This window comes from Pogoniulus pusillus, chromosome 17 (assembly GCF_015220805.1).
Source record: "Pogoniulus pusillus isolate bPogPus1 chromosome 17, bPogPus1.pri, whole genome shotgun sequence".
NCBI lineage: Eukaryota > Metazoa > Chordata > Aves > Piciformes > Lybiidae > Pogoniulus > Pogoniulus pusillus.
In genome coordinates this window covers 15829310-15857249 of record NC_087280.1, presented here as the reverse complement: position 1 = coordinate 15857249, position 27940 = coordinate 15829310, and the positions used below count along the sequence as shown (strand labels likewise).

General features: G+C 44.1%; 1 protein-coding gene across 4 annotated transcripts in view; it reads left to right on the top strand.

The window, feature by feature from the left end:
- Positions 1-1231: 1231 nt before the first annotated feature.
- The window catches only part of MAP2K5 (mitogen-activated protein kinase kinase 5), a 169228-nt gene continuing 142519 nt past the window's right edge, over positions 1232-27940 (top strand). For 2 of the 4 annotated variants that reach the window (XM_064157894.1, XM_064157896.1), the window contains exons 1-6: positions 1232-1493; positions 9511-9559; positions 15041-15108; positions 20842-20911; positions 26052-26092; positions 26864-26931. In XM_064157894.1, the coding sequence (XP_064013964.1) occupies positions 1359-1493; positions 9511-9559; positions 15041-15108; positions 20842-20911; positions 26052-26092; positions 26864-26931 (431 nt within the window). In that variant the 5' untranslated portion in view covers positions 1232-1358. Of the gene's footprint in view, positions 1494-9510; positions 9560-12565; positions 12704-15040; positions 15109-20841; positions 20912-26051; positions 26093-26863; positions 26932-27940 lie in introns of those variants that run through there. The other 2 variants (XM_064157892.1, XM_064157895.1) reach the window with 2 other exon arrangements.

The following is a 27940-nucleotide window of genomic DNA, read 5'->3' as shown; positions in this document are numbered from 1 at the left end:
CACCACCTCCCCGGGCAGCCCATTCCAGTGCCCAATGACTCTCTCAGGGAAGAACTTTCTCCTCACCTCCAGCCTAAATCTCCCCTGGCGCAGCCTGAGGCTGTGTCCTCTCATTCTGGTGCTGGCCACCTGAGAGAAGAGAGCAACCTCCTCCTGGCCACAACCACCCCTCAGGTAGTTGTAGACAGCAATAAGGTCACCCCTGAGCCTCCTCTTCTCCAGGCTAACCAATCCCAGCTCCCTCAGCCTCTCCTCGTAGGGCTGTGCTCAAGGCCTCTCCCCAGCCTCGTTGCCCTTCTCTGGACACGCTCAAGCATCTCAATGTCCCTCCTAAACTGGGGGGCCCAGAACTGAACGCAATACTCAAGGTGTGGTCTAACCAGTGCAGAGTACAGGGGCAGAATGACCTCCCTGCTCCTGCTGACCACACCATTCCTGATGCAGGCCAGGATGCCACTGGCTCTCTTGGCCACCTGGGCACACTGCTGGCTCATGTTCAGGTGGGTATCAGTCAGCACCCCCAGATCCCTCTCTGTCTGGCTGCTCTCCAGCCACTCTGACCCCAGCCTGTATCTCTGCATGGGGTTGTTGTGGCCAAAGTGCAGCACCCAGCACTTGGAGCTATTGAATGCCATCCCCTTGGACTCTGCCCATCTGTCCAGGCTTCAAAGAGTCCAGCACAGAGCCACAAAGTTGGTGGAGGTATCTCCCTCATAATGAAAGGCTGAGGCATCTGGGACTCTTTCGCCTGGAGGAGACTGAGAGCTGACTTCGTGTTGATAAATACGTGAAGGGCAGTGACAGGAGGAGGGAGCCAGGCTCCACTCAGTGGTGTCTAGTAAGACAAGAGGCAGTGGGTGCAAGCCGGAGCAGAGCAGGTTCCACGTCAACGTAAGGCAACACTCTTGTCACTGCGAGGGTGACAGAGCCCCGGGGCAGGCTGCCAGCACAGGCTGCGGAGTTTCCCCCGGAGACATTCAAAACCTGCCTGCGTGTATTCCCGTGTGCCCTGATTTGGCAGGGGGTTGGAGTCGATGATCTTCTGAGGTCACTTCTAGCCCCTAACGTTCTGTGATTCCACGAACACAAATGACCTCCCCCTGCGCCTCCCTGCCGGCGATGAGGCACTGGAGCTGCCCCAATCGCCGCCTCCCCGCAACATGGCGCCGCCTCCGCTCCCTCCTCCTCTTCCTCCCTTACAGCTGTGTGTCCCTCCTCCCGGTCCCTCCGTTTTGGTTCCGGGGCATCTGTTCCTTCCTGCGGGCGGGTCGGCGCAGGCTTGGCCCGACCCGGCTCAGCTCGGTTCGGCTCGGCTGCCCCCGCGGCCCAGCGCAGCATGTGAGCCCGCCGGGGCGGGGATGCTCTGGCTGCTCTGCGGCCCTCCTTGCGCCATGGAGAGCCAGGCGCTGGTTATCCGCATCAAGATCCCCGATGGCGGGGCCGTCGACTGGACCGTTCACTCGGCTCCTCAGCTGCTCTTCAGGGACGTGCTGGTGAGTCCCGCCGAGGGGTGGGACAGGCATTGGGGTCACTTCTGTCGCGCTGCCGGGGGCAAGCGGGGTGGGTGGGTTGGGGGACGGACGTGGCACGGGGTCCGTGGCTTCGGCAACGGCAACCGGAGTGGTAAAACGGGAAGCAAAAGTCGTCCCCGAGAGGTTGTTTGGTTTTCTTAGGGCCGTTCTTACTCCCTGTGTCTGGAAGTTTTAATGGGAAAGTGATTTTGGTGGAGCCTGGTGAAACCCGCTGATGGTCTGAAGGGTTCGTCTCTCCGAGAGGTTGGACGTGTGGCGGTGGCAGGCGTGCAGCATCTCCATGGTGTGATGGGATGGTCACAAGGCGTCACTTCAGGGAGATTACAAAGTTGTCTTGTGCAGAATTGTGCCTCCCGGCGCGTTCTGTGTGTTCTGGGACTGTGCTCGCCTTTGATGGTGCTGCCCATGGCTGGGTGCTGGGTTTGTGGCGTCTCCTTTGCCCTGAGCTGCCCTCAATCTCTGCCTCATTTTCTCCTCAAACACGTAAAGTATCCAAGGATCCTCTGTTTACTACCCAGGAACGGCAGTTGATGTTTAGCTCGATTACTGTGTTTCATAATTACATCCTTATCCCAAAGAAGAGTCTGTAATCTTTGTGTGCAGGTCATACTTATTTTCTTCGGGACACCCTCAGCTTTCCCGTGTAACATACCTCTGCTAGAGGCTCCCTGTGCCCACATTTCTCTTCAGAAAAGCCTTCACATACCACACAGATATCAAGCATATTTATTTCCTTCTGCTTCTGTTAATGTTGGAGAGAGATTCTGCCGAGCTCTTTCAGCCTGTTGCCTTTTGCTGAGCAGACGCATGTTGGTTTGCTGGAGAATGCCTGATGTGGGGCCTGGAGAAGATGGCAGAGGTAGCTGGAGCAGATAGCAGATGCTCTAGGTTTCATTCTTCCTAACATTTAGCATCATTCAGTATTTTCTGTACAGGGAGAAGAGGAGGTGGAGGACTTTAGAGAGATTTTTGTTTCACCTTGGAGGCTGTGGTCAATTTCCAGTGGTTATGTAGCAAGCCTGAGACAACCTGGCTGTACCCTTGAAAGACAGATGGTGTAAATCTGAGCCAGGTTTATTACACGTCCTGCTTTGTGTTTTCCATTTCTTTTTCTCCAAACAAAGTGAGACAATCACTGGTGCTTGTCCTATCTTTTAGCAGTTTAGAGCGATGGGAAGTTTAAGCTTGGTTGCATTGTGCATGAGTCTCAGAACAGTAGGGATTGGAAGGGAACTCTGGAGAGAGACCACTGAGTCCAACACCCCTGTAAAAGCAGGTTCACCTAGAGGAGGTCACACAGAAAAGTCAGTAGAGAAGTGTTGGCAGGTTGAGGACATGGCTTTACAAAACATTTTGTGTTTTAGTTTTCATCTTACTGCTTCAGCATAAAAGCAGCTGAGGGGGTGTGAGCCCTGAGCTTGAGCTGTGTAGTCTGATTACCAAAGAGGCTGGAAAATAAGAGCTGTTTAAGCTTGAACTGCATAAACAGTAGGAACCAGATACCATGGTTTATTCCATGCCTGTGGCCCTGCAGAGCTGCTGCCCCTCCAGGAAATCTTCTTGTGGGGCAATAATGAGGTATGGGTATCTGTGTCTAAATCTGGAGAGGGCTTCAGGAAGCACATCTGTAAATTGATGGTTGGACCATATCTTACAGACAAGACTCTGCACCTAAAGTTTCTGTTGTAGCTCCTGTAGTTGCTCCATCAGGTTGCAGCAGAGGCCAGTGTATTGTCTTTTTGACCTGAAGTGAAAATAACAGGCTGCCCTTGGCAGTGGTGGAATCCCCATCCCTGGAGGGGGTTCAAAGCTGGTTGGATGTGATGCTGATGGACATGGTTTTGTGGTGCCATGGCTGTCTTGGGTTAATGGTTGGATTTGATCATCTTAAAGGTCTCTTTCAACCAAAACAATTCAGTGATTCTGTAATACTCCTATGTTTCAAGAGGTGCTATCACAGCATGCACATGCACTTAATTTGTCTGATACCTACAGAAATCACTGAATCCCAGAATGTCGGGCTGGCAGGGACCTCGAAAGATCATTTAGTCCAGCCCCCCTGCCAGAGCAGGATCATGAAGTAAGGCTCTGTACACTGAACTGTGATAGATCTGACACTATGCATTGCTAGGAAGGAGCCCCAAGCATGGTGGGAGGGCAGGAGTGGGTCTGATCCAGTCTCCTGTTGCCCTTTTGCCTTTACTGTAACTTCCACTCACCTGGTGGGCAATGACACAGGGCTTATGTGTTAGAGTATTAAAGATAATATGGTGATTTGAGACATTCCCTGCTAATTACTCAGCAGTAATAATCCAGTCAGACCCCACTGCTTCCCTTTTTCTCTGTGTCTCTCTCAGTTGAAGATACATAGGTGAAAGGGTACCCCTTTTTTTTTGTCAGCTTCTGCTGTTTGTGCCACAACCAGTCTCGAGAGTAGTCCTTATAGCACTGATCTGCTTGTGTGGTGCTGTCCAGAACTTGGCAGTCTGCTCCATGTACCCATAATCCACATGGTTTGATGGGAAGTACTACATTGCCTTGAACTCTAGAAGCATGTTCAGGAGCCAGTTCCAAACCCCAGGTGCTCACCCCTAAATCTCAAGCTCTGATGGAATCTAAGCACTTGGGGAAGCCTTGAGTTAGTTCTGTCCTAAGTCTTCTCTTCCTTCTAAGGTAGACCCCACAGTCTGTTTTGTGTTAAGAAAGCCCCATAAGTGATCTTTGAGAACAGCAAGGTTGTTTTTTCACAGGTGTTTTTTGTTAATTTGTCATTCTAAGAGTGTGAACAGCTCTGTGAATACAAATCAGAGTAGCCTTGTTTCATTTCAGGCTGGCAGCAAGATTTTTTTTCCATCTCCCTTTTTCAGAGGAGCAGTTGAGGGATAGAATCAAAGTGCCCCATCTGTGGCCATAGAATAACCTATTGGAGTCAAGAGTCTGACACTCAGTATGGTATTTTATGCACTAAATGACACATTTCTTCCCTTTAAGCTGCTCTGTCTCTCGGAGGGGCCTTTGCAGGTGCTAAACTGTTCAGTGGATACTCAAACCAGAAAGCCTGATGAGCTGCAGAGTGGTGCTGGTGGTTAGCCTTGATGCAGCCTAGACATTTTCTTGATTACCTTCCTACATGGGGTGCTAGAAGCTGCTCTTCATAATGTCACTTTAAATGTCTTCTGTGTGTATCAGCTTTGTGGACCTGTAAGTTGCCGGTAGCCAGATTTATTTTCAAGTCACCACTAAATGAATTACAATAAGCTTATTTTTTTTCATCAGGCTGTCTAGCTTCGTTTGCCCTGCCTACCTCTGGAGTAGTTAAGCCCTTGGTGTTAATTCAGGATAACTTCCTGATGCCATACTGAGATGAAAAGGAGGCATTTTCCATCTTTACAGCAGTTTTTAAAGCGGTGTTCTCACCTTTTCTAGAGCTGGAGCTAAGTGTTCCACAGCTCTCCTTAAGTATAGATTTGGTAGAGTTCTTGTTTTAGCTGTTGTTGCCTGATTTTGTTCCTCATTGTTAGAGGCTTTTTGGTTTTGCAAGATGAAACAGAAGCTATTCTAGATGTGAGCCCATTTGTACATACAAGTGGTGGCATTTTAGTTCTGATAGTAGAAAATCATTATGCATGCATAATCAGTTGAAATTTAGAGTAAACACAGAATCATTTTGATTGCAAACGTCTTTTAAAATCATTGAGTCTAACCATTCTCTAACTCTAACAAGCTTGATGCTAAACCATGTCATTTAGCACCACATCTCTGCATCTTTTTAACACCTCCAGGGGGTTTAAATCCTTTAAGCTTGGGTCACTGAGAGGTCTGCTAAGTGTTTGAGCAAGTCTTATGTAGGTGATGAAAATACTATGATAACAAGAGATCAGTGGTGTCATTTCTCTCCCTCCCTCTCCCTGTAAGGGTAGTTTTTGATTTACAGCAATATTGAAAGTTGACCAGAGCAAAGTTTTTGTGACTGTTGAAAGACTTTTCAACTCTTTATGTAGCGTAAGACAGAGTTATGGTGCATATAGTCCCATTCAGGTACTTGATTTTCTGTCTGTTGAGTCTTTACAATGACTGACAAAGTTGCTCGGAGTGAAGAGAGGGGTTAAAAGACTTTGTCATCACTGCTCAGTGCTGCTGTAGCAGCTTTTAGGAGTCTTGGAGCTTTCCTAGCAGACACTTGGGGTTGTCAGAACTGTCTCAGTGCCACGTTGCGCATCTCTTAAAACACCGTTTGTAGCTACTCCAGAGCTGGAGTCCTTCTCTGAAAACACTTAAAATCCATTTCATGGCAGCATCTGTGTGCCCACATAAGAACATTTTACAAGTGGCTTAAATCTAACACAATTAAAGTGTGTTTGCTGAGGAATTTTCTATGTTTAACTAAATGGATTCAGAAATAATTAGTTAATGGTCTTCTGTTTAGACAAGACTTTAATTTCTTGGTAGGAACAGAGGGTGCAGCTTGCCTGCCTTTTGGCAGAGAACTGACAGAGCTGTTGAACTTTGTAGAATTATTGCATTGGAGGAATTTTTCTTAACGTGACCATGTTTTGGCTCATTTTTTTCTTGGTTTTGGGTTCACAAGCTTATAATCTACATAGCTTGGTAAGCTGCGTTGCACATCCTTTCTCTCTTGTATATAATTCATGTTTTAAATTACATGCTACTGCTTTAGTATCTAAAATGAAAGAGAAAGTTTTAGAAATATTATTTTCCCCTGATGAGATCACATCTGGAGTGTTGTGTCCAGTTCTGTGCTCCCCGATTCAAGAGTGACAGGCATATACTAGAGAGTGTCCAATGGAGGCTATGAGGATGATGAAGGGACTGGAAAGTATGCCTGATGAGGAAAGGCTGAGAGATCTGGGGCTGTTTAGTCTGCAGAAGAGGAGGCTGAGAGAAGATCTTGTTAATGTCTATAAATGTCTGAAGGGTGGGTGTCAAGAAGGGGCCAGGCTCTTTTCAGTGGTGCCCTGTGGTAGGGCAAGGGGCAGTAGATACAAATGGCTACACTGGAAATTCCACCTCAACGTGAGGAAAAATGTCTGTACTGTAAGGGTGATAGGGCACTGGAGCAGGCTGCCCAAAAAGGCTGTGGAGTCTCCTTCTCTAGAGACTTTTGAGACCCATCTGTATGTGTTCCTGTGTGGCCTGCCCTAGGTGATCCTGCTTTGACAGGTGGTCGGCCCTGATGATCCCTGAAGTCCCTTCCAACCCTCACCATTCTGCCACGGAGTCACAGAATGTCAGGAGTTGGAAGGGACCTTAACAGACCATCCAGTCCAACTCCCCCTGCCAGAGCAGGTTACACAGGAATGCATCCAGGCACTTTCTGAATGTCACCAGAGGAGACTCCACAACCTCTCTGGGCAGCCTGCTTCAGGGCTCTGCCACCCTCATAGCGAAAAAGCTTTTCCTTATGTTCACATGCAGCCTCCTCTGCTCCAGCTTGCACCCACTGCCCCTTGTACTATCATTGAGCATCACTGAGCAGAGCCTGGCTCCATCCTCCTGATACTCACCCTTCACATATTTATAAACATTAATGAAGTCACCTCTCAGTCTCCTTTTCTCCAACAGCTCCCTCAGCCTTTCCTTATAACAGAGATGTTCCACTCTGTTTGTCACTTCTGTGGCTCTGTGCTGGACTCTTTCAAGTAGTTCCATGAGGTCCTTCTTGGACTGAGTGACCCAGAACTGGGCACAAGATTCCAAATGCAGCCTCGTCAGGGCAGATCACGATTCAGTTAGCTCCACGGAAATCTTTAGTTTGCTTTTTATTCTCTTCTCATTGTATGAATTGTGTGTCTTAAGCACTGCACAGAATGTTTAATTTCCTGATTTTAAACGAAAAAAAATAGGGAAAACAAAAGTGACAAGGCAGCAATCACTGAAGCTTCGGTAGGTGGGGGTCGCTCAGCACCCTGAGATGCTCACAGTCTATGTGTGACAATAAATATTGTTGTTCATTAATTTCTAATCACTTTGTAATGCTGTCAGTGGAAAGATTGTCTGACATGAGAAATCAGGCAGCAGGAAGGGAAAAACCACGCTGTGCGTTTATGCCGTGCCCTGACATGACATATTACAGCCTGGCAAGGGCTGACGCCAGCACATGCACTGGGAGGCCAGGATGGCTTCAACCTCAGCAGCTATTTTGCACTGGGCTGTGGGTAAATGCTGTACATAAAGGCTACAAGTAATAATAACAAAAAAGAGCTATCTTTCCCTCTCTTTAGTTGTACAGGAAGGTTTGTGTTGGTTTGGGTCAGAAACCTGTGATGCTTGGAAGTGTTTGGTGTATTTTGTGCTGTGAGTTGTAGGCTCTCTAAGCAAGGGGGTGTGTGGCATCATTGCAGTGCGGAGGCTTGAAGTGAATATCTAGGTTAGTACTTGTAATCACAGAATTGTTTGGATTGGAAGAGATCTTTAAAGTCATTGACTACAGCTGTTAACCCAGCACTGCCAGCTCACCACTAAATCATGTCCCTCAGCATCACATCTCCGTGGCTTTGAAACCTTCCTAGTCATGGTGACTCCTCCGCTTCTGTGGGTGGCCTGGGCCAGGCCTTGAAACCCCTTTGGGGAGGAAATTGTTCCTTCTGTCCAACCTAAACCTTCCCAGGTGCAACTTGTTTTCCCTTGTCCTATCACTTATGACCTGGGAGAAGAGACCAAGCCACACTTCACTCCAACCTCCTTTCAGGGAGCTGTAGGGAGCAAGAAGGTCCTTTCTCAACCCCCTTTTCTTCAGGAGGAGATTCTTTAAACTACCAGAATAGGTGACACTCTTTTGTTTGTAATTCTGGGGCAACAAAGCTGGTAAAAGGTCTGGAGCACAGGTCTTGTGAGGAGCAGCTAGGGGAGTTGGGGTCATTCAGCCTGGAAAAGAAGAGGCTGAGGGGAGACCTTCTGATTCTCTACAGTTCTCTGAAAGGCACAACTGATAGGACAAGAGGAAATGGCATCGAATTATGCTGGGGAAGGTTTAGGACAGAGAAGAGGAAAAACTTCAATACCGAAAGGGTTATCAAAGACTGAAAGAGGCTACGCAGGGAATTGGTTGAATTGCCATCCCTGGATGTATTTAAAAGCCATCTAGATACAATGCTCAAGGATACGGTGTAGTAGCGGTCCTGGGCGAGTTAGAGAGTGATTTGACTTGATGATCTTGAAGGCCTATGCTAGTTTGAAGCTAACAGGAATATTTTGGTGAGAAGAATTAGGTGATAGGCTGTGAAAAGGAACCAGTGGTGATATTTACTTCCACTCTTAGGCTTGCTGAGATGTATTAAAAACAAGAACACAAATATAGATAACAGAGTTGCGCTCTGGCTGCCTGCACTTGTCTCTCTAACCTGCTCTCTGTGTAGTTAATCCTTCTGCTTCCTAACCCCCCTGGCTGATTCTCCAAACTCACCTTGAATGTAAGGCAAAGTCTGGGACAAGGTAGAGGGGTGGAAAGGAGGTGGAAGGGTGGTTGAGAGCACCTCCTGGGGACTCTGGTTTCTGGGAGGGCTGTTGTGTTTCTGTATTACCTTTTTTAACGTGTATATTTCTCTCTGTAGCTGTAGATACTGTAAATACCTGCTTGTCTATTGTGCTAAGCTGTAAATGTAAAGCTTCATTCTTTAGTTTCCAGCTCAGCTGAGTCTAGTCTGGGTGATCTCATAAGAGTGGGGAGGCGGGTAACACCCAAGCCATCACAAGGCCTTTTCCAACCACTGTGATTCAGTGATTGAGTTGTCTGAAAAGAAACCCATTTTCCTCAAGGTACAGTGGAGAGGAGGGGGAAGAGCACCAATACTTGTACTGATTTGTGTTGTGTCCTAAAAAAGCGTGTGATTTTGGGGCAGTGGTGAGTAGCAGGTCCTTAACTCTTTTGCTTGCCCTTGGGAGTGATTGAAGTGATTTACTCTCAGTCATCTCAGGTGTTTCCCATTTGCTATCAAGCTGATTCTTCTTTCCATTTTAGGATGTCATCGGTCAAGTGCTGCCAGATGCAACGACAACAGCATTCGAGTGTACGTACGACTCTTATAAACTGTCTCCTTTGCCACCTTATAAGGCTGTCATTTCTTTTTAAATCAATAATGTTTGCATTCATTATGTGTTACAGTTAAATATTTATGCCTTGATGCAAGTTTAATGCTGATACTGAGCCAAGCAATATTTTATTATTTAATCACATCTCGAACCAGCATATTTCTACAATATAGCTTTAATTACCAGCGTGACCTTACCATGCTCTTACTCCTCACTGCAATTATATTGCTGGAATTAAATGAAAAGTATAAAGTACCTGTAGGTCTGAGCTTAAAATTTTAATCCTCTGCTAGAAGAAACCAAAAGTGCAACAGGTTTTACAGACTATATAGAATCGCAGAATGATTTGGCTTGGAAGGCATCTGCCAAGGACATCTATTCCAAACTCCCTACAGCCAATGGGGACAGCTGCAGCTAGAGCAGGTTGTCCGGAGCCCTAAACAACCTGACTTGGAATTGTATATTCTGCCTCTCAGGGCAGCCTGGGCCAGAGTCTTACTACCCTCAGGGTCAACCATGTGTAATTTCTCTCTGCTCTGAATCTCCCTCTTTTAGTTCAAACTGTCACCCCTTGTCCTGTCATGACAAACACTGCTCAAAAGTGTGTCCTAGACTTTCTGATTAGCCCTTTTAAGTCCTGAAAGTCCACCAGAAGGCCCCTGTGGAGCCTTCTCTTCTCCAGGCTGAACAACTCCAACTCTCTCAGCCTGGCCTTAGAGCATCATTGTTGTGGCTTCATCCTGGCCCTGCTCCAACAGGTCAAAGGAAATATTATTTTATGGTCCTTGAATACTATTTAGTGCTTTTTAGCTTTCTTTTAGTGTTTGTTTTATTCCCCTCTAAAACCATCAGGAACCTAAGAATGGAGATTATTAGTGTTCTTTCTCTGTGACCTTGACATTTCCACTGCCCTGCTTTTGGAAACAAGACTTTCTACAGAGACTTGAGCAAAGCAGACTCCAGACCTTGCCGTTTATGATTTGTTAGCATTTTCTTCAGACACCTCCCACATCAGACATTAGCTTTGTGTGAACTTCATGCACCAGTAGCAGTCACTGCAATCAGAGCAGTAGCCCATATTAATGGTACCATGTGTAGAAGTTCCCTGGAAATACTTATTTCGTTGTGTCTTCTAACATCTGCTTCTGTGCTTTTGGTTCATGTCTCTAGTCTGCCATTTACATCTGCACAAAACCATTTCCCCTGCCATTTAACTGGCATCTAAAATATGTTATGTATATTGATGTGGGATTTTGCTGGGTGCTTTTTCCATATCAAATGCCTGGGTTTTAGCAGCTTGAGCTTACTTCTCACCTGCTTCATTGCTTCTTGAGATGAGGATAATTGCCATCCAGTGCAGGCTCCTCCACTCTTTGCTTAGTTATTGTTATCTACAATGTCCCATCCATCGTGGCTCCTACCTGAGGCTGCACTTTTCCTACTGTTGGACCTTTATGTGGGTTTCACTGCTATATTACACAGCACTACAAATAAAATCACTAACAGCATATGGCCTGTTATGATCCTTTTATCCAAACTCTGCCATTTTGTGTATTTGTGACACACTGCAGATTTTGTCAAGATTGCTTCATAATATTTGTTTACCATCTGCTGCACTCTATTTGGTATCTTGTGAGGGTTTCTTCCTCCATTTTAAGTGACATTAGCAAAATCCAGCCAGTACGTAGGATTTTTTGTTGTTGTTGTGGTACTTTTGCTTCCCTAATGTGCTGGAAAATTGTATTGCTTTGCTCTAGACAAGCAGAGAAGCCTGAAAATCCTTCTGAACCTGGAGTGTCACATTTAGCCAGCTTTTGGGCTGTGCCCACTTAGGTATCGTAGTAGTGTGGCAAAGGATCTCTGCACAGATATGAGTCTTGGTTTTGCTCTTTTCAAGAACTTCCTGACTGCTTTAGGCTTGTTTTTTTTAAATTAGCTTTCTCTAATTCTCCATCAAAGTTTAAAATCAATTCTCTTTGTGTCACCATCAGGAATTTTGCACTTCTGAGAAGTTAGGAGGTTTGCTGGTGGTGAATAATGTGTGGTTTATATTTTTTTGATAAACGTTTTGCAAGTGGACTCTTAAGAGTTTTCCAGTTCTCTGCTTTTGGTAGTCCCTGCTCAGTCTGTTCTCTTAAGCCAGGCCTGTATAACAGCTTTTATCTCCATTTATTCATCTCCCTCTGTCAAGCTCTGGAACAGGCTGCCCAGGGAAGTGGCTGAATCATCATCCCTGGAGGGGTTTCAAAACCACTTAGATGTGGTGCTGAGGGACGTGATTTAGTGGTGGCCTGGCAGTGCTGAGTTAACAATTGGACTTGATAGTCTTGGAGGTCTGTTCCAGTCTAAATGATTCTATATTTACCCTCTTCTGCATTTTACTCCAGTCCCTCCTTCAAGATGCATGGTATTCCTTGTGTTCACTATTCATCAGCTGCTTCTCCAGTCTCTTACTCCATTACACACTGCAACTGGCACTTGGGTTATGGCCAGGTAGCAGTTTTACAACTCCTCCTCCTGCTTTCTGCCTAAAATCTTTCCAGGCAAAGAAGCATTCAGTTTCAGCTCACTAACTCTTCTTAATCTTTTCACCATTCATGACTTGCTGCAGGCTGGTAACCCTAGCAAGGAGTTTTAGCAGTCTGGCAGTTCACCAGTTAAATTTCCATGAGCAAGGCTCTTGAGGAACATCACTCTGCTATCTAGTTCCAGCTTCCATGTTTCTAGTGTCCTATAGTTCACTTGCAGTACAATTTTAAAATGTAATGCTAAGGTTTTTGTGTTTTTCCTTTGTTATTTTTTTCTTGTTGATATACTCTTTCTCTGTGTTGTTTTGCTGTTCCTTATAACCTCAGAATCATATCATAGAATGGTTTCGGTTGGAAGATCATCTGGGCCCAAGCCTCCTGCTATGGGCAGGGACACCTTCCACTAGGCCTGACTGCTCACAACCTCATCCAACCTGACCATGAACAGTTCCAGTGAGGGGGCATCCACAACCTCCTTGGGCAACCTGTGCCAGTGTCTTACCACCCTCACTGGAAATAATTTCTTGCTAATATCAATCTAGGATATTACCTGCTGGGTCTTCAAAGGCCAAACGAACAAAGTCCTTTGCTCAGGTAATTTCAATTTGTTGATTCAGATCTCTTCCCAGATTCTAGTGCAGAACTAGGAGCAAGAGCAAGTTTTTACCTAGGATACTGTGTGATACTGTGACGTAGTGGCACTTCTGTTATGCTGGGGAAGTACATAGAAGTTGTGAGAGTTCATCTCCACATCCTCACCCTTTGATATTTATTAGGTGTTTGAAATATGGTCTATATGTTGCTCCTTTATTTCTGGTGTTCATCAGCTCAGGCTTTTCTTTTGTAACCATACAACTTTCTGACCAACTTGCTTCCAACTTGGAGCACAGGCAGAATTGTTGTGATCCATCCATTCTGACACACATCACCTTTCAGGAAGATATAGGTGGATCTTTTAAATATCCAAACTGCCCTTGTGGGTTTGGACAGGCTTAGAATTGGGGTGATTCAGCCTGGGGAACAAAAAGTTCCAGAGAGACCTCCTTGTGGTTTTTCAGGACTTAAAGGGGCTGAGAAGAAAGTTGGGAAGAGACTTTTCAGCAGGGCCTCTTGTGACAAGACAAGGGGTGATGGTTTTAAACTAAAAAGAGAGATGATGGGCTAGTTGATTGGCTAGCTCTGGGTGATAGGTTGGACTGGATCACCTTGGAGGTCTCTTCCAACCAGGTTGATTCTATAATTGTATGATTGATTCTAGATGGAAGAAATTTTTTTGGTAGTGTGAGAGCCTAGCCCAGGTTGCCCAGAGAGGTGTGAAATGTCCCATCTTGGGAACCACTGCAGGTCAGGTTATTTAGGGCTCTGAGCAATCTGCTCAAGTTGCAGATGTCCCTTCTGGCTGAAGGGGTGTTGGACTAAATGACCATGGAAGGTCCCTTCCAATCCATTCTATAAAATGGGCTCAGGTGATTGAGATTCCCCTCAATAGATGTTCCCTGGCTGAAAAGAGGTGTGAAGTTGTCAGCCATTCTTTGATGTCTGTTGAGTGTTTCCTTGTTTTGTATATGAAAAGCTCCCTCTCCAAAGGGGGGAAACAAATGTGAAAGTGGGCTATAGACTGACATGCTTTGGGTTTTTACAGAAATACCTAAGGAAGATATTTAAATTGCAGCAGGCAAAAATTGGAGACAGATCGTGAGCACTCCCTTCTTCCCCAAAGCTAGAGCAATAAGAAGAAATTAACATTTCACTACTGATTTGGGAGGGATCTGTTCTGTCCATCAGGTGATGGGTGCAGCTCTCCTTAGTCAGTGTTCCCTGGTGGTCCAGGGCCTTTCACGAGGACCAGGGCAAAAAAGGACAGGATGGACACAGCTCCCTTTGGAGTGAAGAAACCATATAGAGCGTCTCAGCACACACTGCTGGTGACACTGGAGCGTGTTGTGGTGCCAGCTGGTGCTAATGGAGGGGATTGAGCCCCCTGGTAAATCTGCACCTGCTGAATCCTGCCATATGTCTTTGGAAAGTCGATTTTTCCTTCAGATCTTCATATTAATAGTTCTTTCTGGCTGCCTTGCTCTGCTGATGCCGTTCTAAATCTCACTCCCTTTCCTCTGCCTCGATAGCAGTGTCATTCTTCATACCAGAAGTGAATCTTCAGTGGGTTGGCTTGGCTGTGCTCAAGCCATCATCAAGAAGCAGTTATTGCTGGTAGTGCTGCTCTTTCCTGCTTTACACACATTAGAAACAAAGAGACTGGTTTTGCTTGTCCACAAACTTCTGTTTTCATCGAAATCTCTCTTTCTAAACACTGCACATTTGTGTCTGCTTACAAGTTCCCATTTTTAAGGCAGCCTTGCTGTGTTCTGAAGCAGAGATGCCCTTGCACCCAGAACAGGGATGGGGCAAAGGGGCAGGAGAAACTTGGCACAGGGCAGATGAATTGAGGTAGAGTTGACACTAAGACCAGAAATTTTTAATGGGAAGAAACTAATCTAATTATTAATCTTTTTTTTTTAATTACTATTATTGTTTTTAACTTCTGTGAATTCTGATGGGAAAAAAAATGCCAAAGCTTAACTCCACCTGGGCGAATTGAAGCCACACTCAGTACTTTCTCTTTGTGTCAAATGAATGCCTTGATGGCTTTCAGTGAGGTCTGCAAAGAGCAATGTGTGAAGCTCTCATCTTCTGGAGAGGTTGTGGCAGTAAAGAACTGTTGGCACAAATTTTTGAGCACTTTGTGCCTCCTTTTCAGATGTCCTTATAATCTTTGTTAGTTAATGTTTAGAGTCATTAGGCTTTATCCTTTCAGAGGACCTGGTTACCTGTGTGGTTATTTGTTCTCTTTTTATTTGCTTGTAAAAGTCCAATTAAAATTGCCAATATCCTCCTTCCACCGCTGATGGATGTCACGCTTATCTTTGGCAGATGAAGATGAGGATGGTGATCGGATCACCGTGAGAAGCGATGAAGAAATGAAAGCCATGCTATCCTATGTAGGTATAGTATAAATAATGCTGCTGTTTTCCCTGCTTTTTTGGGTTCTGTTTGTATGCTTTTTGCTTGTAGCAAGGTGTTAACATAAGCTGCAGCGCTCAGGGTGCAATATTCCTGTTATAAGTTCTCGGCGTAATGTTCCTCTACTAAGTCTAGGTGTTAACAAACTGTGTCACATGAGATATATGGACATGCTTGACTTTAAAGAAGGGGGGGGGGAAAGAAAGAAGACTCGTACACTTACTGATCATATCATAAACATTAAGAATAATGCATCTTAATGACTTTTGCATTAGGTATAGTGCAGGCTAAATGGACTATCAATTTCTTGTATTTTTTATGCAGTACTTAAAGTAACGGCTCATTAAAAATGAACCCCTGGGCTCTAAAAATTTTTCAAAATCTACTTTCATCTGGAGACTGTTTCACCCCTCCTAACAGAGGAGTTTCATCGTAGCTGCAGGCTCAATACTCATAGAGGATTTAAAGATATATTTTCTGGTTTTTAATATGAGATGTATGTGTCTGCGTGTGCCTTTATCCACGTAGATGTGTGTAAAATCTCGACCAGACACCTATAAATATAAAACCTGTCTGCAGAAAGAGTCTGCAGTGACTTCTCAAAACAAAATAATTTGAATATAGCTTCAGTATATCTTTCATGTTGCAGATGTAAGTGGGAGGAAAAAAAAATCAACTGAACATTTCCTTTCAAACAAAATTGATAAGCCAGAAGACAACAAATGGGGATTTTCTCTCTGAGCCAGATGGAAAGCTGCTTCCTTGTAAAGTGCACATCTTGCTGTATTGATGACTTGAACTTGGAACATACCAGAAAGAAGCCCCATTTTGTACCATTTGCAGGTAGTTTTGGTGGGACTTAATGACTTAGTTTGGCTTAGTGCTCTTCATCAGTTGCCCATTGCAGAGGAGGCAGAGCAGGGAGGTATTTGGATCACCTGTAGAGCAGAGGGGCATAATCCGCTCCCTCCACTTGCTGCCCATGCTTCTGGGGATGCAGCCCAGCATTCAGTTGGCTTCTATCCTGCATGCACATGTTGTGGGTTTGCATTGAGCTTCTTATCAGCCAACACTTGAAAGTCCTTCTCCTTGGAACTGCTTTCTCCACCCAGCCTGGATTTGTGCTTGGGAATTCCCTGAGACAGGTCCAGGGCCTTGTACCTGGCTTTGTTGAACTTCTTGAGTTCAGGCCCTTCTGGATGGTAGCCCTTTCCTTCAGTGTATTGTCCACACCACACAGCTTGATGTCATTGGCAAACTTGATGCAAGTGCATTGATTCCACTGTCCATGTCACTGACGAGGATATTCAACAGCACTAGTTCCCATACCAACCCCTGCAGAATGCCACTCATGACTTATCTCCACTTAAAGATCAAGCCAGACTGTCACTCTGGAGTGTGATCAGCAAGCCAATTCCATATCAAATCCATGTCTTTCCAATTTGAATACCAGGATGTTGTGGGTGACCAGGGTGTTGTGGGGGTTCTCTTGAAGTTCTTTGCTTTCTGATTTCAGGCAGTTCTGGAATGATTTTAGAGCTTGCAGAAAGCCTTTGTGCTAAATAACGGCATCTTGCTGTTGTGCAGTGTGGTTAATTAAAGACAGACATCAAGCAGCAGTGGAGCTGCACTTGAGCTGTTGTCTTGTATCAGAATAAAAAGGCAGTAATTTTTTTGACAGCCACTGATTGGAAAGTTGCTTGCAGCTTTCTGAAAGCAAGGGGTACATGCTCTGGATCAATAACCGGCAAATTTTCCATTAAAAAGAATACCTGAACAATGTTCCAAATAGCCACTGGCATCTTAATTTTCCATGGAAACCTCAAATGCTCCTGTGTGGAGGACAAGTCATTTTCAGACAATTTTTCCAGACTACTTGTTAACAGTTATTGCTGTCCCAAAAGGTTGACAGCTTACATGATTGATATTTCATTTACTTGTCATCACTGCTTGAGTAATGGAGAGGGTCATGGGGTTTTCTCTCTCTCCCCCTCTTTTATGTCTTTCTATTTTTCAATAGGAAAGTCTCATGTATGTTTAGTTTATTATTCTAGAGAGTATGTCATGTATGTTTATACTGTGTATGCATAGGTATGTGTCTTTGAGTTATAGAATGCCCCTAGTAAAATGGTAATTAAAAAGTTTCTATTTCTTAAGTATTTTTGGTCCCTGGTGGAACAGGACAACCTTTCACAGCTCCACAGCTGTTAGGTATCAATGTCTGATTTTTATGAAGGAGTGTTCATGGAGCACTGTGTCCAGCTGTGAAGCCTCCAGCACAAGGACATGGAATTGTAAGAGCAGGGCCAGAAGAGGTCACGAAGATCGGTGGGCTAGGATCCCTCTGCTCTGAGAATAAACTTGAGAGGCTTGGGATTCTTCAGCCTGGAGAAGAGAAGGCTCCAGGGAGACCTTAGAGCAGCCTTCCAGTATCTGAAGTGGGCCACAAAAGAGCTGAAGAGGTACTTGTTACAAAGACCTGTAGTGACAGGTCAAGGGGTGATAGCTTCAAACTGAAAGAAGCTGGGTTTAGACTAGACAGTAGGAAGAAATTCTTCCCCATGAGAGCAGTGAGGCACTGGATGAAGTTGCCCAGAAAAGCTGTGGAGACTCCAAGCCTGACAGTGTTCGAAGGCAGGTTGGATTGAGGTTTTAAGCAACATGGTCTAGTAGGTGGTGTCCCTGCCCATGGCATGAAGGTTGGAACTAGATGATCTTTAAGGTCCCTTCCAACCCAAACTGCTCTATGAATCTATGACATGAGGATGTGGAGGAGGAGTTGCTGTGTTACTCTCAATCCCACTGATACAAGCTCTGTCTGTGACATTATGCTGACTCATAGAGTCATAGGATCATTAAGGTTGGAAAAGACCTTTGCCATGATCGAGTCCAACCATAAGCCATCTGTGCTGACCACTAAAGTCTAACCTGAAGCTCTACATCTGCATACTTCTTGAACACCTTGAGGAGTGGTGACTTTTAATCAGTGTCTGGAACGGTCCAAAGCCTGCCCTCTAGAAGTCCATGTAGCAGTTTTACTGATCCCCTTCCTTACTTCAAGAATTGAGAATTCTGTCATTTCAGGATCACTAAGCCCAAGACAGCCTCTGACCACCCTATCACCCACCAGTCCTTCCCTGTTTGAAACAGTAGGTCTAGTGAGGCACCTCCTCTGGTAGGCCCATCTACCAGCTGTTTCAGGAGGTTCTATTCCACATGCTCCAGGAACCTCTTAATTTGTTTCTTCTCTGCTGTGTTGTATTTCCAGCAGACGTCCAGTAAATAAAAATCCCTCCTAAGAACAAGATCTGACGATTTGGAGAATTCTGCCAGTCACCTGTAGAGTGCCTCATCAGTTTCCTCATCCTGCTTCAGTGCCTTGGTGGCCTTTCCCCTAACCCTTACCCATAAGTACCTGGCCTTACTGTCTCAGTTGTTGAGTTCTACACAATCAAAACTCTCCCTAACGTACAGAGCTACTCCACCACATCTCCTTCCCTGCCCTATCCCTTCTGAAGAACTTGTAGACATTCATTTCAGTGCTCCAGTCCCCCACCACCTTTCTGTGATGGCAACCATGTTAAAGCTGTCCTGCTGCACACTGGCTTCTAGTTCCTCCTCTGTGTTGCCCATGCTGCATGCACTGGTGTAGATGCCCTTGAGCTGGGCTGTGGATTTATCCCTGTCATGGGCACACCCTAGGCTCATTTCAGAAGAATGGTCTGTTACAAGTGAGGAACTTTGCTCCATGGAAGCGCAGCAAAAGCATGTGCCAGGTGGTGATTAAAATGTGGAGTTCTATGTTTGGGCACTAATAGAAGATGTGCACACAGGCGGTGGGGCCAGGCAGATCCTTAAACCCTCAGCAATTCTCTTTCTAACATATTTTTCACAGAGAGGACATTTTTTGTGCTTTTGGCACGACTGAAAAGCAGAAGCACTGATTAACTTCCACACCTAAATCAACTTTGGTGGCCATCTCACGCTTGTCATAGCTCACCTATTTAATTCCATTGTAAAAGGAAAGAGGACTGTTTTCTAACATCAGACAGCTAATAAACTTTGGTCCTTTTAAAGTTGCACAGGTTAAAAATGCTTGCATTGGGGGAAACCGTTGATGTGAGCGAAATACATGTGTTGGATTCCATGGAGACTTGGGATTTTTTTCCTCGTTGACATCCACTCTTGCCAGTTTGAGTAATAGTATCACAAAAGGCTGGTTACAGTGACATGCTGAAGTCTTAGACCACACTCGGCTGGTGAGAATTAGCATGAAAGTCAGTGGAGCTACACTGATTTATGCCATGAAGATCTGGCCCACAGCCAGCGTGTTTGCTTCAAAGATGCTCAGCGATTGCAAGAGAGCTGTGCTTTGTGATGTGCTTTCGATATTTAACACGTTGTAATGAGAGACGTGGGGGTTACAGGCAGGAAACTCATAGCAAGGTCTGTCTCCTGCCCCAAGACTGTCTGGCTGCAGTGTTAAATGTCCTATCTGGTGAGCGTTCGCTCCTCCTCGGGGATAAGGGTCAGTTAGAGAAAGGCTGATAAAGATTTCAATTTATTTAATCCAAGTAATTCCTTCATTTAATGCCACTCTTCATCCTTAGCATTGTGCCACATCTCAGAGAGGCTGAGGGCAGAGCTTATTGCTCTCTACAGCTTGCTGAAAGGAGGTTGTGGTATGGTGAGGGATTGGTCTCTTCTCTCTGCTCAGGTGATAGAATGAGAGAAAATAGCCTGAAATTTTGTCAAGGGAGGTTCAGGTTGGATATGAGGAAAGATTTCTTTCCTGAAAGAGTGATCAGGCAGTAGAACAGGCTGCCTAGGGAGGTGAGTCACTGTCCCTCGAGGTGTTCAGGAAACCCACGGATGTGGCACTCTGGGACATGGTGGTCCATAGGCTGAGGGTTGCACTCATTGATCTTAGAGGTCTTTTCCAACCTAAATAATTCTGTGACTCTGTACCACATTATGTATTTTCTGTTGTTATGGGTCTTGATGTTCTGAGATACTTGTGCATCACTTTTTGTCCATTCTCAGCCTTTCTTTATCACTAAGTGTCCTCTCAGCTCACTCCCAGCAGTCCCTGAGGAGCCCAAGGTCTTGGTATGTTTGCAGTGGCTTTCTAGTAATGCTGCTTTTCATATCCTACTGTGCATTAAATCTGTGCTGCAAGGAATGCAGGACATCTCCGCTTATGTGGGACATGGCCCAGCTGCCCTGCCTATGCTTTGTCACAGCCAAGTCCTGGATAGTTTCCAGGTTCTTCTCCTCCTCGGAGTTTTTGTACTCATGCAGGTTTTGCCTCTCTTTCCAGCATTCCTTTGTTTGCACATTTGACTGGTTTTCCTGACTTCTCCAGGTGTGGGAACTGCTGTGTTTGCTGTAAATGTTTCATTTGCTCACTCTTCTGCAGCATTCCCAGGTTTCAGGTGAGGCTGACACTTGCTTAGCTGAGCCAGGAACAGATCCTTGTGCTGGAGTCAGTGCTATGGTGGGCATCCCAGCCCCTTGGTTATGTTCCTCCAGTGTCACTTTATTGTGTGAACGTTGCAAATGTTAAGAAAGTGTCCTAAAGGCTGATATGTACTATAGCAATTAAAACAGGCAACAAAAACTCCCCAAATACGTTGAATTAAACAATCCATAAGTGCTGTTGCTACTATTTGTATATTACTGAGTAATCTCTTTCTTTAATCTGTTTGCAGTATTACTCCACTGTAATGGAAGAGCAAGTAAATGGACAGTTAATAGAGCCTCTGCAGATATATCCAAGAGGTAATGCTGAACAAATTCTAATCAACAACGCTGATATCAGTAAACTGCTTCATCAACAGTTATGTTTTTGGGAGATTTAAATGTGCATAACATGATGTTTACCTCTTAATTTGGCTAGAAGAATTCATTATTGTGGGGAATGTAGAGAAAACTACATTTATTGCGTATAAACCAGCTAATTTACTGGAGTAAATTAGGCTAACAAGATTTGCTTTGCACAGTACATATTTAAGTACACTTAAAATAACCCTCATTGGTGATGGTTCTGCATGTATTCAAGACAAAGCAGATGAATAACTTAAGTTTTGGGTACTTGTGGAAATTGAGCTTTGTTGATGTCATTAATCAGTGTAAGAGATGTGGGGAGGGTGACTGTCATTGTTCCTCTGGAAAAGGGGAATGTGTCTGTCACAGCAGCTCTACCCCAGACAGATCTTATTGAAGATTTCAGCACTTAGTGGTATCAAAATCATCACAAGTACTTCAATTCTCTAGAACAGAGAAAGATGTAGTCAGTTATGTGGGCTGAGGCAATTAAAAATTAGGTCATCTACATCCTGAAGAAAAATCCATAGGCAGCCAGCTGGGTTTTTGGGGAATGCACTGCTCTCACTGAACTCAAATAATGGTTTTAAAAAAAGGCTTAACAGGTTACATAATTCCACTGATTCATTCAGGTGCTCTCAGTATCCAGCCTTTGAATCTCTGCCTCTTAATTGATGAAACAGATAAGGTTTAAATTCTCCAAGTAAATCTCCCAGCAATAAATTAATTGAAATAATTAAAAATTAAACTCTCCTCACTTAACTGATATGATACAAATAATCATACTATGAGTTTCCCAATTAAACGTTCTAGACTTCCATTACTTACAACTCTCTGAAGTTTGAATTGGGCAATTAACCAACAGCTTTCTCAAACACATGCTAATAAGGTCTCAAAAGTAGGCTGGCTTTCCTGCTACTTTAATATGCTCCTGTGGAAAAGAGACCTGAAGTCAAGGGGAATACAGAGATTTAGTTTTTAATGGCTCAAGCTAGCAGGATCTGATTGAGAGGGGACTCTTGGCTATTTGAGCTGTGGGATTCCAGAGCAGTCAGCAGGCAAGATCATGCAATCATTAAGGTTGGAAAAGACCTTTAAGATCATCAAGTCCAACCATAACTCAACTACTACAACCACTAAACTGTATCCTGAACTGTCACATCTGCACATTTGAACATCTCCAGAGATGGTGGCTCCACCACCTTCCTGGGCAGCCTGTTCCAGTGCCTCTCAGTAAAAAAGTTTTTCCTAATGGTCAGCCTTAACCTCTTTGGGCCCAGCTGTCCAACCAGTTTTTTAATCCAGCAAAGAGTCCACCTGTCTGTGCCATGGGCTGCAAGGTTCTTGAGGAAAATGCTGTGAGAGATGGTGTCAGAGGATTCACTGAAGTCCAGGTAGACAATGGCCACAGACTTTATCTTCCCTCATCCAGTGAGTGGGTCACCTGGTTGTAGAAGGAGATGAGGTTGGTCAAGCATGACCTGCCTTTCATGAACCCATGTTAGCTGGGCTTGATCCCGCTGTTATCCTACATTTGCTGTGAGCACACTCAAGATGAACTGCTCCATAATCTTCTCCAGTACTCTTTTCACACCCCATGATACCACTCAATCTTTCCAATTCTGCACTGCCCAGCTGAGCAGGTCACTGACCTGCTCACAACGCACACAGATGTCCTCTCTGCTGTCTTCTGGTACCGGTGCCAGGCTCAGACGCTCCTTGCAACCAGACGCTTGGACAGCTACATATTTGTGAGGGAACTTCGTTTGAGTCCCCATATTCCTCCTGTCAGTGACCTGTATGGTTGCCATGCTGGGCTGCCTTCTGGGAAGGGCCATTTGCAAGCCACTGAGCCCACCTCTATGCCCTCCCTGAGGCTTCTTCTTGGCTATGGTTGTTTCTGCCTTGTTTAGCTGTGCCCCTGGGGCTGCTGGCTCTGCCCACACCACCTGAGCAACCCTTTGCACAGGCCTGCCACTTTCCTGCCTTAGAATCATAGAATCAACCAGGTTGGAAGAGACCTCCAAGATCATCCAGTCCAACCTATCCCCCAGCTCTATCCTATCAACTAGACCATGACACAAAGTGCCTCATCCAGTCTTCTATTGAACACCTCCAGGGACAGTGACTCTACCACCTTCAGAAAGCACTCCAAAGAGTCCCTTCTTGGTCCTTTTTGTGGCTATTCCCTGTCCCAGGGCAGATTTACCTACCCTGGAGCTGGTCTCCTTTGTGAGATGTGTTCTCCTGAGATGGATATAAGGACAGCTGTAGAGAGGGAAGCTATCTTCTGCCCCTTCCCAGACTGAGATGTGAGGGTCTTTATCTTAAACTTTTTCCTGTATAAAGCCACTTAATTACTGGCACTCTAAAACTGCTGACCACCACTTGCAAGAAGCAAAATGCTAGGCCTTGAGTGGTCTTGAGAAACTAATACAGTGAAGGATCTTGCTGTCTTGGACCATGGCAGCGAGGCTGGAGATAGATGGGTCTTTAAGGTCCCTTCCAACCTTACTCATTTTATGACCCTAGCATTGATTGGAAATATTTTTGGATTCTTCTTGGAAGTACAAGGCAATTGGATGTATTTCCCGTTAAGCTAGCAGTTCAAGGAAGTTGTGGCAGGAGATTATCAGTAGCTGGCATAACTCAGTGTTTAAAGGCTTAACCCGTGTAGATGCTCCTTTTGGGTCATTCCTGAGCAATGAACCAAGCAGGTTCCTACTGCTGCTGCTTTCTCCTTTCATATTTACATCTAAGGATGACAATCATTACCTCCTCAGATCCAGAATTCATCTCCGTGCTGCTACAGATGGATGAGGCACTTAGTGCCATGGTCTAGTTGACTGGCTAGGGCTGGGGGATAGGTTGGACTGGATGATCCTGGAGGTCTCTTCCAACCTGGTTGATTCTATGATTCTACAGATACAATCCCCATCTGTTACTTCCACGTTTTCACCAATGCCTCAGCTACATACATATCTGCTGGACATTTCCTTATAGGTGGCTTGCTACCTCCTCTAAGCTGCTTCAGTGCTGAGCTGCTGTTTCACCTTTCCAAATCATCTTCTTAAAACATCTCTTCTTTCTAGCTTACAGCTTTGAAGTTACCCTTCACTCCCTTCCTACCCTCTAAGTTCTTCTCTTCTGCAATATCAAGAAAAATGCACTTTTCCTGCATCCTTTCCCCTGTCCTGCCTCTCTAATGAGCGTCCCAAATTTTGTTAGCACGAGCATTTTCCCTTCGTGCCCTTTTGACCACGTTTCTCTACATATTGCATTTTACAGCCCCATCAGTAATGTGCAGCTTTTCTGCCTGGAGTTTAAGATTCCCCCATTTAAAGGTTTTGTCTTTGGGGTTTTTTGGTTGGTTGGGTTGGGTTTTTTGGGTTTTTTTGTTTGGTTGGTTTGATTTTTTTTGGTTGTTTTGCTTGTTTGGTTTGACTTCTTGCTTGTTTGGTTTGACTTCTTGCTTGTTTTGCTTCTTTGGTTTGATTTTTTTTTTTTTTTTGTTTGGTTGGGTTTTTCTGTTGTTTTTTTTCAAGTCTGATCTTCTTTTGAATCCTTTTCCATTTCTACCTTGGAAGCCTCCATTTGCTCTCTGCAGTGAGCTTGTGAAAGGTTTTGTCTTTCCTTAAAGCCTGGTGGTACCAAATGTCCATGTGCCATCCTCTGGGGCTATATTAATTGGATAATGTAAAGGTTTTTAAGAGGAAAAAGAGGTGTTTGGGCAACTTTAAAAAATGAAACAACCAACCTAACAAAAAAAACCACAACACAGCACCCCCACACCAAACCAGAAAAACCCAACAAAACATTGTTGCTGTCTAGGTAGTGTAAAACAGAGTTCTTTTTAATACTGGAACTAATCTTCTGTGTATGTATATGCATAAAGAAAAGGGTGTGTGCATCCTCTCTATGTTACCTATTTCCTATCTGTGGAATTCAAGGTGCCTATACCATTCAAATATGTATCATAAAAATGTGCTATTATTTTAATATCTTGTTCACAATGTTGATTTTCATCTATTAGGGGAAATTGATAATGTGCTTACATGTATTTTAGAGTAGTTTGTTGTTTCCTGGTTGTGTTTTTTAATGCCCACGGTCTCATCCTGTTTTTCTTCTTAAAGGTGCACATGGTGATTTCTAATGTCATTTAGAGGCACACAGCCTGGCCCTAACTGATGTGTTTAATAACTATCATCTGTGTCCTTTTGACTAATAAATAGTTCTCTGTTTCCTGCTGTCAAAACTGGAAGTGGAACGCCTGTGCGTCAGAGAAAGAGAAAAATCAAATTCATCCCTCCTCAGACAATCAATCAAAAGTGACAGGCCCTTTAACATACAATTTGTAGGGCACTGTAGTTTGAAAATGGGAACTGTCTGTAACATGTAGCTGGCAGCCTTTGTGGCTTTAACATTGGACAAAAGCATGGGAGTGGAATGGAGGAACAAGGCAACATTTAGTTGGGGGAGACTTTAGGAAACCGCTTTCTCCTCGAGCAACGTGTCCCTCATTAAACCCATTTGTACATCTACAGCCAAAATGTGGCATTTGGGGCTGTGTTTATCCAATATTTGCTTTCTTAAGCCTCGCTGCTGTTGCCCCTGACATGTTTTTACCACGTTTCAAACAAACTGTGTTTGCCAATATGACTGATTTGTGATGTGTGGCAGCAGACTCCTTTCAAATAGATCTTGCAAATATTTCTGTTAAAAGCTAAAGGGGGGAAAAAAAAAGGCAAGAAGAAAAAAAAATCACAGTGTGTGAAAATACACTGACATAAGATTTTAATTTGAATTACAAAAAGATCATTTAAGCCAAGAGTTCTCATGGTTTTCTGATGTGTTTTAAGCAGAAATTAGAATTTATATTACATGGAGTCAGAAAGCTCTTAGCATTTATAAATGCTCACTCCTGCAAGTTAAAAATCCTGGTTCATAATTCCCACTCTGGGTCTTGCGAGGCACTTTTCAATCATTTCTCTCTGCTAATTTTGGTGTCACCCTCATTTCTTTTTAAAAGATTCATTTTGAGCAAATTTGTAAATGGCCCTGATGTGTTCTACAATTTAGTCAATTACTGTTTCAGCCTGCAAGCCTCCTGGGAAACGGAACATACATGGCCTGAAGGTACGAATTTCAATAATTGTTTCAGTAAAGTTAGATGGATTTGTAATGCTGTGTTCCACTTATTGAAATGTCAAATAAAACTGCACTTTCTTCAGCTCTGACAAGCAGATTTTTGAAAAAATTTGATTTTTTTAAAATCTTTTTGGTTTTTTTTTTGTAAGGGTGAGAGAAGGATTTGTCTGCTGGGTGCTGGCTTCAAGTTCTCTAATACGTAGTTTTATGAAAAACAGAATTGCCTTTCCTTTCGGGTTGGGTTTTTGTTTTCATCTCTGTTAATAAGGTTCCTAAATTTCAATACTCAGTTTGTCATCTGTGACTTCAAAGAGTTCAAAAAAAAACAAACAACCCACTATATTAATTTGATTTTAGAGGATTTATCTAAGCATGGCAGGCGCTGCAGTGAAATTCTTTTAGGTTGTTGGATTCATTCAGGTACGCCGCTTGCTTCTGTAAGCCTACTCACTACAAACTGCAGAAGACTGAATATATAAATAACTGTTTAGTTTTTAAAATGAGGATAAATAGTGGCCACGTCCCTTCTTTTTCTGTATTATTTAAGCAAGTGTTGCAGATGTGAGGGTAGGACGTTGTAGTCCGTGAGTTATATACCCTGCTAACCTACATACAGACAAGACCTCAACCGTCGGCATGCCTAGCAACAAGCTAATTAACCTTCGGAGTGAAATGAGAAATTCATGGCAAATTACAGGTTAATTAGAATAGTGTCCTCTGAACACAAACGACTGATAAAGATCCTTTCCCTGCCTGCAGGTAAATACACGAGCAGCGTCTGCTAATAATAGCAGTGCGGCGGTCTCGGATTCCCTTCCAAGCAATAGGTAAGAGTCAAGAACGGGAGCATGTGTTTTGTTTTGTTTCCTTTTATTAAACCAAAATGGAGCCTTGTGTGCAGTGGTTCCCAGTGATGAGCTTGATGTTGAATAACTTTCTCAATATGACTACTGGGCGCACAGGAGTGAAGTGGGGAAGGGGAAATTACCTTGATTCATGGATCTTGTTAGACTCGTACTGCTGGTTGTTCAGAAGAAGTATTTCTCTGCCGGAAGAAATAAGTCTTTGCTGGGTAGTTCAGGTGTCTTTGTCCTTTATAAAACATTGAAATACTGGTGAGGAAATTTGGTTTTGTTGATCTAATAATCACTGTATGTTGAGGTTTGCGTTGCTTATCTCATTCCAGGATTCTTTGATTTTTTTTTTTACAATTTGACAGTAGGTTTATTATCATGGAGTAAGATTTTTGATGATCCTCAACAGCTCTGGTGCCCTGTTTCATACAGCTTCAGCAAAGTGTTAGAGCCCATCTCCCTTATCTTTCTTTTTAGATGCCAGTCCTAATTTGAAAACCCATATCAAGATCTTAAAATGCAAGATAACTCAATTCTCTTTTTTTTTCCTCAAGATCTGTTTTTAATTACTGAAGCATAAACTCACTTTTATTACACAAAGTCATTATACTCAATACTGATATTAAAACAAATATACCAAAAGCCCACAAAGAAACCTTACACGTTCTTAAAAAGAACTAAGAAGAGTCTGGCTCCATCTTCTTCATGTAAGAGTGTTTGAAACCTGGGAATTGAAATCTCTGGAGACCCCTTTCAAGCTAAATTATTCTATTATTCTAATAAGCATGTAATATTACATTTATCTGTGCATCAGCATGCTGCTGCCTTTCTGAGAGCATTTGGAAACAGAATTGACAGGGGTGAACGTGATCAAAGCCACACTCGCACTGCATTGGAAGTATGGAGTCAGTGAAGTGCTGGTACCCGTTCTGGCAGATGCTGCAGTGGTGGCACTGTCCCTGTGGTGGGATATCCCAGAAGG